General features: G+C 38.6%; 1 protein-coding gene across 5 annotated transcripts in view; it reads right to left on the reverse strand.

Annotated features, from left to right (window-relative positions):
- KIF16B (kinesin family member 16B) overlaps positions 1-15382 on the reverse strand; it is a 183976-nt gene that overhangs the window by 70080 nt on the left and 98514 nt on the right. For 4 of the 5 annotated variants that reach the window (XM_063125354.1, XM_063125352.1, XM_063125355.1 and 1 more), the window contains 6 exons: positions 12766-12854; positions 9646-9678; positions 9366-9419; positions 6634-7983; positions 3517-3675; positions 2395-2500 (listed from right to left, as the gene is read on the reverse strand). In XM_063125354.1, coding sequence (XP_062981424.1) covers positions 2395-2500; positions 3517-3675; positions 6634-7983; positions 9366-9419; positions 9646-9678; positions 12766-12854 — 1791 coding nt within the window. The remainder of the gene's footprint in view (positions 1-2394; positions 2501-3516; positions 3676-6633; positions 7984-9365; positions 9420-9645; positions 9679-12765; positions 12855-15382) is intronic. The other variant, XM_063125353.1, reaches the window with a different exon arrangement.

Here is a 15382-nt window from a genome sequence, read left to right on the forward strand (position 1 = left end):
CCACTGTCCTTTGCTCCATTGCTATCCTTTCCTTTCCTCCTCCAAGGGAAATAAGCAAAAGAGGATGGAGGAAGTCACAGAGATATAAAAGGTCTTTTTTTGGTGGTGGTGGGGGGATAGTTTCTTCCCTTGTTCAGACTAAGGAGATGTATTTAAATGTTCCCAGGGATGAAAGCAGGAGCTGCCTATAGAAATCAAATGAGAAATCCAAGAAGTTTATGAATCTGGGATTGGCTACCAGTATGTCCACCCTACATATCCCAAGTTAGCAAAGAAAGGCGTTTCTGCTCTAATTCATTTCGTTTTTAGTGTGAAATATATATATATATATATATATATATATATATATATATATATATATGTATATATATATGTATATATTATTGCAAATTTCAAAGCAAATGCAGTTCATTGCCCCCATATTGCAAATTGGAAGGGGCTGTGGCTGGGAGATATTGGGCAGTATCCAACTGTGTCATACCGTTAGCGCAATGATGCTGCGCTAGTGAAAACTAAGTTCTGAACTATGTGCAAGAGAAGAATCCAACTAAAGTTACATTTGCATAAGCATGACTGTGCAAGCAGCTGTGCATTATGCTTAGGTAACCCATTGCGTTAAACTTTTGCACAACCCATTTTGCAACCCGTATTATTATTATTATTATTATTATTATTATTATTATTATTATTATTATTATTTATTACATTTATATCCTGCCATTTTTCCTCCAAGGAACCCAAGGCGGCGTACATAATCCTCCTCCTCTCCATGTTATCCTCACAACAACCCTGTGAGGTAGGTTGGGCTGAGAGTCTGTGACTGGCCCAAAGTCACCGAATGGGTTTCCATGCCGAGTGGGGACTAGAACCTGGCTCCCAGTCCAACATCTTAGCCACTGGCACCACAATGGGTTGCACAAGAGTTATGTGAAATGGGTTCCACAGCAGGTTGCTCAAGCATAGTGCACAACTGCTTGGGGAACAGTGCTGGCACAAATGTAACTTTAGTTGTTGCACAACTGGTTTCACAAGCACATTGGTCAACCACTTGCACAATGGAAAAATTCAGTGGAGCTCTGCTAGTGCTATTTGAATTTGTGGACTGATACTGTTGGATACTACCCAATGGCTTGTGATGGCCTTGCCGTGTGGTTCACACTGAATACTGCAGGTCACGCTCTGAGTCGTTTACAACAACCTGCATTGTTGTCCAGATTGAACTGAAGCTGAGAAAATAGCTTACAACAACTCTTAAGTTCAATCCATTGCATTTATCCCACATTACAGGTTGGGCTGGTATCGAACAACCCTGCAGTATGGCTTGCTATTATACCCCTGCTGCAGGCTGGTCTCTGAGTGTGTGCTGTGACATAGTAGAATATAGCAATTCTGCAATGCAGTCCATTGTTAATACTGCAGGTCAGAGGTAAGGCTGAGGCTGATTTCGATTCTCAATCAACATCCCCACTCTCAAACCTCCTCTTAGGCCAAATCCAGGGCTCTACTGTATATATAAGCATCACCCTCTCTTGAGCTGCATGCATACTAGTTGCACTTTGGGAAGTATATATATTTTAACCCCTAAATTTTGCATAAGATGGGAGACCCAAGTTAGAACAAGGACTTCTGCCTTTGATGCTAGCTTTTGTTTTTTTCAGACCCTTCAGCCACAGGTCAGGCAACACATTCACCCAAGGGACAAATGGCAACAAGCATAAGATGCAGGAAGCTCATTCTTAGGCCTTGAGGGGAATAAGCTACCCTAGTCACATTCAAAGACAAATGTACTTCTGAATGTACAATGCGAGGAATTGGGACTTATCATGCCTGTTCTTTGTAAAGCGCCATATACTTAGATGATGCTATATTAACACAACAACAAGTAGTAATATTAGAAGTATTGGCTGGAACTCCTTTTAGAAAAGAAGAATAGCTCAGGCTCTTGCCCATCTTCCTACCGTTTCCCGCTAGAGCAATTGTGGGAGAATCATAGAATAGTAGAGTTGGAAGGGGCCTATAAGGCCATCAAGTCCAACCCCCGGCTCAGTGCAGGAATTCACCTTAAAGCATCCCTGACAGATGGTTGTCCAGCTGCCTCTTGAAGGCCTCTAGTGTGGGAGAGCCCACAACCTCCCTAGATAACTGGTTCCATTGTCGTACTGCTCTAACAGTCAGGACATTTTTCCTGATGTCCAGCCGGAATCTGGCTTCCTGTAACTTGAGCCCGTTATTCCGTGTCCAGTAAGTAAAGGCTAAAATTGCACTGAGTAATTTTTCTCTCTTGTTTAGAGTTGACAGCCATCAACTCTCACTTTGTATCACTTTGTGGAGACATTTCCCTGTCATAAATGGACATAAATGCAGGCTTGGGGCAAGGAAATTCTATTTTCTCACCTTTGTAAGATCCGTAGAATGTAACAAGCTATTATTGTTCTCTCCAGAACTATAATGAATATTTTGAAGGCGTCTTTGAACTTCTTCTTCAATGAAGGCATTTATTCTAGAAATGTTGAATAGAGCACATAAGAAGATAAAAGAATTATTCAGTTATGAAAGAGGCTATTAAGGCACTGACCCTTGGGTAATCTTGAACACAGGTATTAAGAATAACTACAAGATTTCCACTCAGAAACCAGATATTCATTTCAATGGCTTTTGGTGGTTAGAGATACGGCAGGATGACAGCAATAGTAATAACTAACAGATTTATAGCTTTAATATATCGTTACCTGTCATGAGCCATGGATGGGCTAAAATAATAATAATGAAGAACACTTTTGCTTAAACTACAGAAGAAAATGTTTGCTTTGCTCTCATGTTTTCTATTGTTACTAATTGCAGTAAACAGAAGAATTGGTGACATTCAATTCCCCCTTTAAGTTAAACATATGGCAGCAGCCCATTAGCTGCAATCGTCCATTAAAACATAATGGATGTTTTGCTATTGCCTTCAAAAGCAACAGGATTGCTACCATAGCTTGTAGCAGATAATTCTAGTTCCCACTGTGAAATTTGCTTATTTATAATAAGAGGCAGTATTATCTTATAGAAGCTAGAGAGCAGGATTTGGGTTAAAAGCAACAGAAGGAAGAGAGAAATTGTGTGTATAAGTTGATAATGTTTTAAAAAAACAACCCCAAGGGTGTCGGGATGGGGTCAGAGATTTGGCTCAGTATATGCTATTATTTAATATTCCCTTGTGTACATGGCATTAAACAGATTTCCCAAGCATTGTGGAAGTATGATCATAAAATCATATAAACCCCAGGGTCCCGATTTTAAGAACTCAAAGTCATAAGCTACTCCAAGTAGAATCAAAACAAGGTACAGATTCTTATTTGCAAAACATTTTAAGCCCTTGAAAACAAAGGAACTGTGCCATTCGACTCCTATTACAGTGAAAACATTATTTTAGCCATTTTATTAAAGGCATCCATCTAAAAATACTTCAGTAGAAAACTGGGTTATAGAATTTTTTTGGGAAAGTGTGCAATTTGGTAAAATAGCAATACATACCTGTCATCAACCAAGGGAATAAAATGGGATGGAGACTTTGGGATGTTAGAAGGAGAATTGCTATGAGACAGTCTCTCTTCTGCGGCTCCTAGGTAGCCTTTTTCAACTCCATCACCTTCATATATCTTCTGCTTTAACTGCTGTATTTGCAAGTCCAAACTGTCGGCAAATTTCAATACATATTTATTTAAGATGCATCAACATAGTAGGCTTTCTCAAGCTCTCATGTAGTAAGCTTCCCTAAGACAAGCCCCCTAAATTTATTTTGTCTCTACTCAGGGAAAGTATTTGGGACAGTTGAGTCTATCCATAAAAAGAGACAAAACAAATTTAGGGAGATTTCTGCTAACAGGGTATTTTGACCTTGAAGATAGGAGTATCAGTGCTGCAAAGCTCTTTACAGAAGGACTCGAAGGGTGCAATCCTATGCATGTTTAGACAGGATGCTGGGAGTTATAGGACTTATTTCTATCTAAAAAGAAAGAAAAATCCGAAAAGTAGAGTACTGATTTTTAGCCTTTGGCACTCAACATGTGATGGGATTGGCTGGAGGCACAGCTATGCATGCTAGGTTGGATTGTAGGAGGGCCTCCCAAAATAAATGCTCATGTTTCCTTATGTACTTACTACAGTCCTTTAAGAGCATATATATCCCATTGTATTTTGTTAGATACAAGACTACAGCCAAAATGGTTTGAAAAGAAATTAAATCAGGATATTATCCCATATGGGACACTTCCTTAGATACACGTAAACATTAACACAAATAACGTTACACCTGTTTAAACAGCATAGCACTCATTCGTCAACAAGGAACTACATTAGGATGTAAATATATTAGTTAAACAAATGAACACTAGTAATTGTCAGAGCAAATATCTTAATCAGCTCATTAAAGTTAGACTGATTCATGAGTCTTAGGCCATTAACAGCACTTGAGCATCCTTGCCTCGTTTTAGAGCTTCAACAATGATTTCAACTATTTGGCCTCTAGAGGAACTGGCACAAGTCAAAAGAGGTGATTAGATTCAAACCAATGAAGACAAACATATTTAAAACATCCCAATCATTTTTGGATGAATACAGACCTTTCAAATAGACCTGAAAGTCTATTATGTGTTGGCACCTCATACTAGAAAACTTAGTAACTTCTTTTGTTAATGTTGCATTATTTTTCTGTGTTCTGTTTGCACCCACTTTGGGATTATTTTATAAAGAAAAGTGGGTAAGAAATGTTTGTAATACATAACCTGTATGTTAAAATAAAAACTAAGGGAGACAAGTTGTTTTGGAGGACTCAGCGTCCATTGCTTTCAAATGCAAATAGACTCATATTTCCCGATAGTCTGAAACAAAACAACTTACACATATCACTCCAGATGGTGTTCACATATTAATGATCATCTAAAATTTGCACGGGAAAAGTATTAACGCATTTTAAGTAATAACATCTAAAGATAGCTTCTTCAGCTCCATCCTGCTGACATATGATCATTGCAAGTGTTTGCTTACTACAAGAGTAATTACATATTTACTGCTTTAAATATGAAATTTCAAACCTAGAAATAAAGAGACAATGCTGCTCATTCTTATCTCCAGAACTGCTGCAGGGTCATATGAACAGATTATTTATTTAAGCCTGGTCCACTCTGAAGCAACTACAAACAAATCAAAAATGGTTTCCCTTTCCTTACAACTAAAACCCTGTTCAGAATGAGAAGCATTCTACAGCTACCATTTGTTAAATGGCTACCTCTTCCTGCTGCACTGAAACTAGGTTAGATCAAAGGGCCATTATTTCTTTGAGATTTCTGCAATGGCTAAAATAATAAACATGAAACTCAAACTATACAGAAAACTGTGGGAGATAGAAGACTGGCACATTAGAACGATTTCTCCCTCTGTCCTCTCACTTCTTAAGTAATGAACTAATCATAGAGAAAAGTATATGATTTTCCCATTGGCCATTTAAAGAGTTTGGAAGGGCAATCTTAAGCCTTACCTCTATCATGTAAAATCATATAATGGCCCTCATTTGGGTGAAAGGGTTCCTAAGGTTTGACTGGAGGAAAGTTACCAGAAGAAAAGTGCAAAGTTACCAGAAGGAAAAGGCTGTAAAATTGGGGAAAAAACAGGTGGGTGTGGGTGGGTACGTGGGTGCACTCACGCACACAAAGCTGACTGTGGAATGTGAATAACAAAAATGAATTCAAGGTAAGCGCAAAACCTGAGCCAAGGGTTGTATGATTCAGAAATGGAGCTCTAGGTTTCTGAGGGACATCACCTTTCTTTTAAAACTGGAAAGAGGAATTTCGAGATCCGATACGCAGACAAAAGATGTGTTTTACACATTTTGCAAAGAGAGTATTTAAGATACACCAAAATTTTATTTTATTTATTTATTTATTGCATTTCTATACCACCCAATAGCCAATCACCAGAACTCTAAGAAAAACAAAGAAGCAGCTAGAATACCACTTGCTTCTGAGTATATGACCTGGGTTGGCTTTTGGGTTCTGCAGTTCCAACACTAGTATCCATCTGAGTGCATGTGGAAAATGTGAATTAATTGAAGTTTACTGCATTTTATCTAAATAGAGGTATTTTAGAAATTGCTTTTAGGTTTTGAGTCCGTACCCCACCCCATAATCACAGTAATTTATAACACCTCTCTCTCTGCCCTCAGAGAGGGTAGCTCCAATATATATTATGGTCCCCAGGACACCATCCCAGGAACCATAGGATTGCACTTTAGCCTTCTCAGAAATAGCACATCAATCCAGTCTGAAAGGAAGGACACATTTCATGCAGTTTAATGGCCAAATTAGACATGGCGTTAAAAGTGACCTTGCATGCAAAATGCTTGGTGTTGTTTTTTCACCCCTTTCCTTCCCCTGATGAATTCCTGACAAAATCGCTCCTATGAACACTACTATTTACACAGGAAGGAAAGCATACATCTGCTCAACATTTTCCCCACAAGTAAGAACACCTTGACCACAAGAAGGGCTCATCAAATTAGGTGACTACCTCTCTCTACTGTAGCACTGAAATGGGGTATTTTCTATGAAACTTCACTGAAAGCGTGTGCGTATTAATGACAACATTAATTCTTACTGTTCTCGGTCTTGTTCCAAGGCCTTTTGTTCTGCGTCTAGAGTAGCCTGCAGGTCTCCTTGTTCACTGTAACTACTGTTCAAAGTTGCAAGTTTCTGCTTCTGCTCCTCAATTTCTATGGTAGAATGACGCTGCAAAGCAGAGTGTCGCCTTTCCAATTTAGCCACGGCTTGCTCCAGTGCCTCTCGTTGCTGTCTTTGCCTTGATTCAAGAATTTCTTTTTCCTTTTTCCGAACTTTTTCTTCTTGACGAGCTACATTGGTAGTGAATTCAAACGTTTCTTGAAGCTGCTGCAGCTGGCTGGCACTGGCCCTATACTGTGAAAGCTGTTCCTCTTTTTCTTCCATTTCTTTCTCAACTTCATAAAGAGTATTGTCCAAGCTTTGTAGGCCTCGGTCAAGTACTTCAGAGGCTCTTTGCTTTTCTTCCGACAAAGCTGGTAAATGATTATTAATCAGATGCAGAAGCTGCCTCTCCTTATGCTGCAGCCTATATTCACTCGATTTTATTTTATTACATTCTTCAACAGCGAGTGAAGCATCCAGAATGTTTTCATCATTTCTCTCAAGATTTAAATGCTGTGTACGTGCATGTTTTAAACGGACCAGATTTTCGTGCTCATCAGCTACCTCTTTTTGTAGGTGATCCCTTTGTTGAACCAAGTCTCTCTCTAAACTAGTTAGCTGTTCTAGCTGCTTCTGCTTGAAATCCATGAAGTTGTGCTGTACCTTTTCTAACTCTTCACAGTCTTCATCTCCTTCAGATCTGGCTTCTTTGACTCGCAAGAGAGACTCTCTGATGTCTTCAAGGCCTTTCTTCTCTTCTTCAACCCTTTGCACATCTCCTCTTTTGAGCAGCTGTATCATGACTTGTTTGTCTCTAAGCTGCTCTTCTAAGTTTGCCACCAGCAGTAATTGATCTCTTTCCTGTTCCTCCAGCCTCTTTTTTTCCAATTCTAACTTGATATATTGTTCTTCTTTTTCCTTTTTAAGCTTTTCTAGTTCTCGGAAAATCTGCATTTTCTCTGCTTTTTCATTTTGATTGAGCTCTTGTAATCGCTGAAGTTCTTCTTTAACTCTGGCAAAAATTTCTTCTTCTTGTTTCTTTTTTTGAAACTCTATTTCTTGCTGTTCACGTAATCTCTCTTCTTCAAATTTTTCCTTTTCTGCCAGCAAGTCTTTCATCCTGCTTTCTATATGAACACTTTTCCTTTTAAGGTTCTCCTCTTGCTTTCGGATTTGCAACTGAACTATTTCCGTTTCTTTACGCTGTGACTCCACTTCTTGTTGCATTCTTTCTAGCTCAGCTTTGTTAGATTTTTGTTTTTCCTCCATTTCTTCTATCAACTTTCTAAAAGTTTTTTTAAAGAAAGAAAAAGAAAAAGAGAGAGAGTTTTTAGTTTTCCAAAGATCTGGGACCTACGAGATAGTAGACTTTATACAAAAGCTATCTGTGGTACAGTTCAGACAACACGTTAGTCAACAGTGTGAAAACTCTAGTCAACGGTTGAGTTTTTAGGAGGTACTCTGTACAAAACAGGTTCTAAATGATTTAAAGCAGTGGTTCCCAAACTTTTCCAGGTAACCGCCCTCTTGGTTCCACAAACTCATGCCCAGTGCCCCCTTCCCTACACTATAAAAATCATTATTCAGAATAGCAGTTTTCAACAACCCACTAAGGAAGATAATAACAATAAAATTCAAAACAGTAACAATTAACAGTAACAAAACAGTAACAATTATTTATTCAAAGTCCAATTACATTTTTTTAGTTTATTCAATTAAACATAATTGATGAACTTGATCCAGTGATATCATCTTTTCAAAGTCTGATAGTTATTTCGCAAGAATATTAGATATCACATTTAGTAACTAGGGTAGAGTACCTGTACAGCACCATGTACATTGATGGTGCTATATAAATAAATAATAATAATAATAATGTAAATTCTTAATGTGATGGATGCTTCTTAAACGGTATTAATACATGTGTGGATTCTTCCCCTATATGGCTTGGGACCAAACTACCTTCTCCCATACAACTGTCCCTGGGTTTTAAGACCTTCTTGAGAAGCCTTCTTTAAAGACCACCTCGAGTGCCCCCTTGCCTCTTAACACCCCCTATGCAATCCCACCGCCCCCAAGGGGGTGGTACCGCCCACTTTGGGAACCACTGATTTAAAGGATATTTTTACCATATATATGGAAATGCAAATAGAACACCAATAAATGACCCATGTCACCTCCTCTACTGTTCTGGAAGATCCCCAATCCCTCTGGAGTGGATTTTGGGAAACATAGGGGACTTCAGGGGGAAGGAGGAATCAAAAGCGTTCCGCTAACAGAGAAGCCCTTCTTCATAGTTTTAGTTTCTCCGTTATAGTTGATTTCTGTGGTAAAAGTTTAGAAGCAATGCTTTGTCAAAGAGTCATGTTATCTTCTGTCCTTGACAAGAGATAGAAATCTGTTCTTATGATCAATTGTAGGATCCAACTTATGTCAAATGGATTTTGAACATAAATGCAATGTCATGTTAGACTTGTCTAAAGGAAAGCTGCCTAAAGCTTGACAGCTAGTATTATTACAACAAAATATGTTGCTCAAATGGAATCTCTTTTGTTTTGTTTATTTGTCAATAAAATATTCCAAAGCAGATATTGTAATTACTTGTGTCTACCATTTACTCAACCACTTATCAGCATATGTCTTTACAGTCAGACATCCAATAATTACCTTTTACTTTCTAATTTTTCTAGTTCTTCTCGTTGCTGTCTCTCAAATTCTAATCTGTTTTATTAAAAAAGCAAAGGCAAAATGAAAAAGGAATTCTGATGAATTATTATACACTTTATAATTTAATGTACTCAACTTAAGAAAATGAATTTTATATTCAGTATAATTTATGACCACAATATAGCAACATTAATCAAGGCAGATAAATGATTAGCGCTGCTTTTACAAGTTAGGAACATGCAGGTACAGCAATCAATATAAAGAAATTTAGTTTCTCTACCTTAGACAGATTGGTCCTTTTACAGGGAAAAGACTGCCAGAGGAGTTAGAGAGAAATAAAGTTATCAGTTAAGCAAAGAGTTTATAGAAATAAGATTAAAAAGAAAAGCAGCAACAACCTAGCCACAGAATATAAACATGTATGAACACATACATACATAGGGTTGAAGAAAAAGGGACTCTAGCGTGAGTAGAAAGTGCTTCTAACACAAAGATTTTTTTCTGATTACTCCTTCCAGCTACAGTGTCTTGCATTACATCCCATGCTGTTCAGGGGTTTCCCAATCTTTGGAATCAGCTTTGCATGAGAGCATAGAGGAAAGAAACTCTACTTGCACATATTAGGATTCAACCTATATTTTATAAGACATTTAAAGCTCCATCCGAGGAGCGTTTTATTGCACGCTCGTTACTGGGCACTCACAGATTCCTCGAAGGTAGCTCACATGACGTCGTCTGCCTCTTGCACGCCTTCCACCCCTTCTGGTCTTCCTTGCACCGCAAGAAAAACCAGAAAAGCTCTGAAATATTTTTAAACCAAAGTTGCTGCTCTCTCCTGCTGTGATTTGGAGAAGCAGCATGGTCACAACGAGGGACTGAATGGCCCTTGTGCACCTTGTTTACTTCCTGTTTGAAAACAGGAAGTAACTGGGTGTCCACGGAGGAGTGACAGTAGCCAGTGTTAGCCAGCATTTCTTCCAAGGTGTGATGGAGCTTTCAGTCTATATAGAATGGATTTCCACTTTAAAAAGAATTCAAAACAGGACAAGTGCAGTTGCCCCATACTTCATCTACTTATAAGGCCAGTGTAGTAGGCTTGTATGTCTTCCCTTGGTGGGATATTCCCTCATCTAGAGTTTGTGCAGCTCATGCAGAGGAGTCCTCCTCCTTAGGCAAATTGTATTGTAACTGTGATGACAGGGTGCATCGTGTTCACACTTTGTGGGAGGTCACACAGACTTTAACAGTTACAGCATAAATCTAAAAGATGTTTTGTTTTGTTTCTAAAATCAAGAGATGTTTTGTTTCAGCATCCCATCTGCCCCTGGAGCCACAACTGCATGCACAAGGCATCTTTCTGACTCCACAACACTATGGAAATAGGTGCTTTTAAACCAGTCACCCATCATTTAAAAGGGGAAATGCCCTCTCTCAGTTATGGCTATTTGTACTTTTGAGATTTTATAAGGATTCTACAGGATTAAGAGGAGGAAAACAAATATAGTCTAGAGTCAATTTCTGTTGATTTTGTTCCAACACTAAAAGATTTGCTTTGACTGGGCTTTGACTTGCCAATCTGAAGTGCAATGCACATAGGAACCTAAGCACTTTAGCAGAAGAATAAAATGGCTACAGTGAAAATTGGAAAGACATGTTCTGAGGTTTCAAAGATGTGCCTGGATTGATCCTGTTTAGAAGGTTAGACAAATCTGTGGAGGGTGACTATTAGCCATGACATTCAAATGGAACTTCCATGATCGGAGACAGTATAGTTCTGACTATTAGTTATTGGGGACAAACAAATGCGAGAAGGCTATTGCTTGCACATCCTCAGAAACATCTGCTAGCCACTGTTGGAAATAGGATGCTAGACTAGACAGGCCTTTGGTTTGATCCAGCAGGACAATTCTTCTTGGTAGCAAACTACAAACAGCTTTTTTGTTTTTAAAAAATTAAATAGCAGGTTCCCACCCCTGCAAACTGTAACACTGTTGAGTGAATTTCAACAGCTTCCATTATGGAAGAACACATTTTCAAAAGTCTTAAAGAAGGCAAGAATATAAATCAGTTAGTCCAGAGATTTTTAAGGAAAGGAATAAGACCCCAGGGAGAGGACAGAGAGAAAAATTGGACATTTTACTGGCTGCCTTATTACCACCACCAAAACCCCAGAACAATTCATCATGAAGATATAAGAGCACTGGAGTGGGCACATATTTTACAACAGCCTTCCACAAGATGCCCTCAAGATGTTTTCGACTACAACTCCCAGAATTCCTGAGCATTGGTCATGGCTGCCTGGGACCAATGGGAAGGGCTGTAACTTAGGGAAGAGGCAGTAACTCAGTGCTAGAGAATATGCTTTGATGCAGAAGCTCCCAGCTCAATCCCCAGAATCTCTAGGTAAGGTTGGGAGGAAAAAACACTACCTGAAACCCTGGAGAACTACTGTCAGTCAGTGTCAACAATACTGAGCAAGAGGGTCCAATAATCTGACTCAGTACAAGGCAGCTTCCTATGTACACCTATAGGGCACCAGGTTGGAGAAGGTTGCTTTACACAATGGAGACCCAAAGCACACATTAAACAGAAGCAAATGACAGATATAGCTATGTTAGTCTGTCCTAGAGAAATACTCAAAAGTGGCACTTAAAAACTAAATAGTTTATTATGGCACAAGCTTCTTTAAGCAGCAGTTTGATCAGAGCCTTACTCTGTTGCTCTATGCAAGCATCTCCATCGATGAACAAGAGGTGTCAGCACTGACAGTGCTAATCACCCATTAAGAAGCAGAGGGAATGGGAATTGGGACTTTGCAGATACACTACATCTAGGATCACAACTAAGAAATACAATAAGCCTTATGCTTTAGGGCAACATAAATATTCGACCTACTACACACAAGTAATATAAAAAAAGCATCCTTCTAAAAAAAAAAAATCCCATTCCTTATATTTGTGCATCTTTTGAAATATTTCCGTTTCACTTGCCTTTCTTTTTTGTTCTGCTTTGTGTTAACCTTTGGGACCATTTCTTAGCATAACGCTAAAGTGTAATTCAGAAACATTCCTGCTGGGAGAACTACATTTATACTTCCTCAAAAGTCTTGAAAATAAAGGGTACATTTGTTTACATGTTTGGTCTAATCTATACCTAACACTTGTAGTAGTGAAACTAACTCTTGATAGTTGTGATCTCTCTCCTCAAACAACACTTCAACCTGGATTTTCATTTCTCCAAACTTCACTTACAAACTAACTTCAGTTAATACGTATGTTTGATCGTTGTAAGCATATACATGCAGTGAGTTAGGAAAACGGCTCTTTTCAAATACTGACATTCATACCCGCACACACACCATTGTTGATATCAGTAAGAATTGTATTTTAAATGTACTCACCCTGGATTATACAGCATGACTGCTGAGAGGTTTTCACAAGACTTTGAAAGGTCTGACATGGACAAACTGAAGGTAGAAAGCAGTCCACTCTAACAAGACAGCAGAAGGTTCAGCAATTATTTACTACTAATATTAAATATGTTTTGAATTCAAACTTTTCCTGCCAAAAATATGCCTTCATCTCAGAATGGAACTCATCTCTATGGAACTCCCTGCCATGAGGCACCAACATTGTTTTATTTTTGCACCTGCTAAAGACATGTGTATTTAAAAAAGCCTTCCCTGACCTACCAGCCATTCTTTAATTAGTACCATCTGATCTTATTTCAATGATAATGATAATTTTCTCTTCTCTTTTTATTGTGCGCTTCTTTATTGAATGTACAGCAATATATAAATCTTAAAAACATAACAAGAGGTATGCTGGATTAGACCGAGGGTCCACCTGGTAGCCACTGACAGCTTTATTATTCTTTATGAATTGGTCTAACACTCTTCTACTACATCTTGTGGTAGTGAGTTCCATAATTTAACTATCCGGTGTGTGAAGAAATATTTGTTTGTTTATTTATTTATTTTATTCTTGCATTTATATCCCACCATTTTTCCTCCAAGGAACCCAAGGCAGTATACATAATCCTCCTCCTCTCCATTTTATCCTCACAACAACAACCCTGTGAGGTGGGTTGGGCTGAGAGTATATGACTGGCCCAAAGTCACCCAGTGGGTTTCCATGTCCGAGTTGGGACTAGAACCCGGATCTCCCGACTCTCAGTCCAACACCACACTGGCTCTTTTTTATCTGTCCTGAACGTCCTACCAATCATCTTATGGGATGACCCCGGGTTCTAGCATTGTAAAAGAGGGAGAAAAATGTCTCTATCCACTTTCTCCATACCATGCATAATTCTGTACACCAATATCATGTCTCTCTTATTTGCCTTTTTTCTAAAGCTAAACAATCCCAGATGTTGTACCCTTTTCTCACAGGTGAGTTGCTCCAGTCCCTTGATCATTTTAGATACCCTTTTCCCAACTCTACAATATCCATTTTAGGTGCAGTGCCCAGAACTGAACACAGTATTCTAAGTGAAGTCACATCATAGATTTGTATTGGGGGTGGAGGGTATGATCCTGGCAGTTTTATTTTCAGTGCCTTTCCTAATTATGCCTAGCATGGAATTTGCCTTTTACACAACAGCCACACACTGGGTCAACATTTTCACTGAACATCGCAGCCCCAAGATCTCTTTCTTGGTCAGTCACTGCTAGCTCAGATTGCATTACCTCATACATGAAGTTGGCATTTTTTGCCCCAACATGCATCAGTTTGCACTTGCTTACATTGTTCTTCCAGTTTTTGAGAGATCCTTTTGGAGCTCCTTGCAATCGCTTTTTGTTTTAACCACCCTAAATAATTTGGTGCCATTGGAAAACTTGCCCACTGCTCACTCCGAATTCCAAATCATTTATGAACAAGTTGAAAAACATTGCTCCCAATGCAGATTCTGGTGGGACCCTGCTATTTACATCCCTCCATTGAGAGAACTTACTCTCTGCTTTCTGTTCTTTAAGCAGTTACTGATCCATAAGAGGACCTCCCCCCTTATTCTCCTCTTATTCCATAACAGCTATGTTTTCTCAGGATCCTTTGGTGAAGGACTTTATCAAAAGCCCTTTGGAAATCCAAGTAAACAATGTCTACTGGATCACCCCTGTATTCATGTTTATTGACACGTTCAAAGACCTCCAAAAGGTTAGTGAGATAGGACTTACCTTTGCAGAAGCCATGTTGATTCTTTTTCAGCAGGGCTTGTACTACTATATGCTTTCTAATTTGATCTTTAATAATGCTTTCAATCAATTTACTCGGAACAGATGTTAAGCTAACCGGTCCATAATTCCCTAGATCCCTTTCTAAAAATTGGTGTTACATTCACCATTTCCCAGTCTTCTGGTACACAGGATGATCACAGGGACATTTACATATTTTGGTTAGAGGATCAGCAATTTCACATTTTAGTTCTTTAAGCATTCTAGGATGGATACCATCTGAGCCTGGTGATTTATTATCTTTCCCTCAGACTCCCTTCCTGAAAACATCAGTTCAGGCACAGGTATCTGCCCTTTATCTTCCATTTTGGTTCAAGGGAAGCCCATCCCTCTTGTACAGGCCCGGCATGTCCCAAAATGTTCCCCAGTGCCTAACAAATCTGAATCTTGCAACTAATTAAATAATTCAAATTAGGGCAAAAGTTTCAACTGCCTAGATATATTAATTACATTGTGCTTTTTCCAGCACCAGGTGAAGACCTTATTTTCCCAGGCATTTCAGTCGTTCAGTTTCTGTTGTTTTAAATCCATTACTGTACTTTAAATCTTTGCACTGCTGCTAGGTTTTATTTTTTATATTATTATTATTATTATTATTATTATTATTATTATTATTATTATTATATTTATTTGTATCCCGCCTTTTTGCCCAATGCTGGGCCTCAAGGCGGCCTTACAAAGTTTAAAATATACATGCGGGCGGGGGGAGGGTAACAAAACCATAAACAATTAGAAAATACACAACAAAATTATAAGACATTAACGTAGATAGAGGGCTGGATTA

Source organism: Elgaria multicarinata, chromosome 4 (assembly GCF_023053635.1).
Source record: "Elgaria multicarinata webbii isolate HBS135686 ecotype San Diego chromosome 4, rElgMul1.1.pri, whole genome shotgun sequence".
NCBI classification, from domain to species: domain Eukaryota; kingdom Metazoa; phylum Chordata; class Lepidosauria; order Squamata; family Anguidae; genus Elgaria; species Elgaria multicarinata.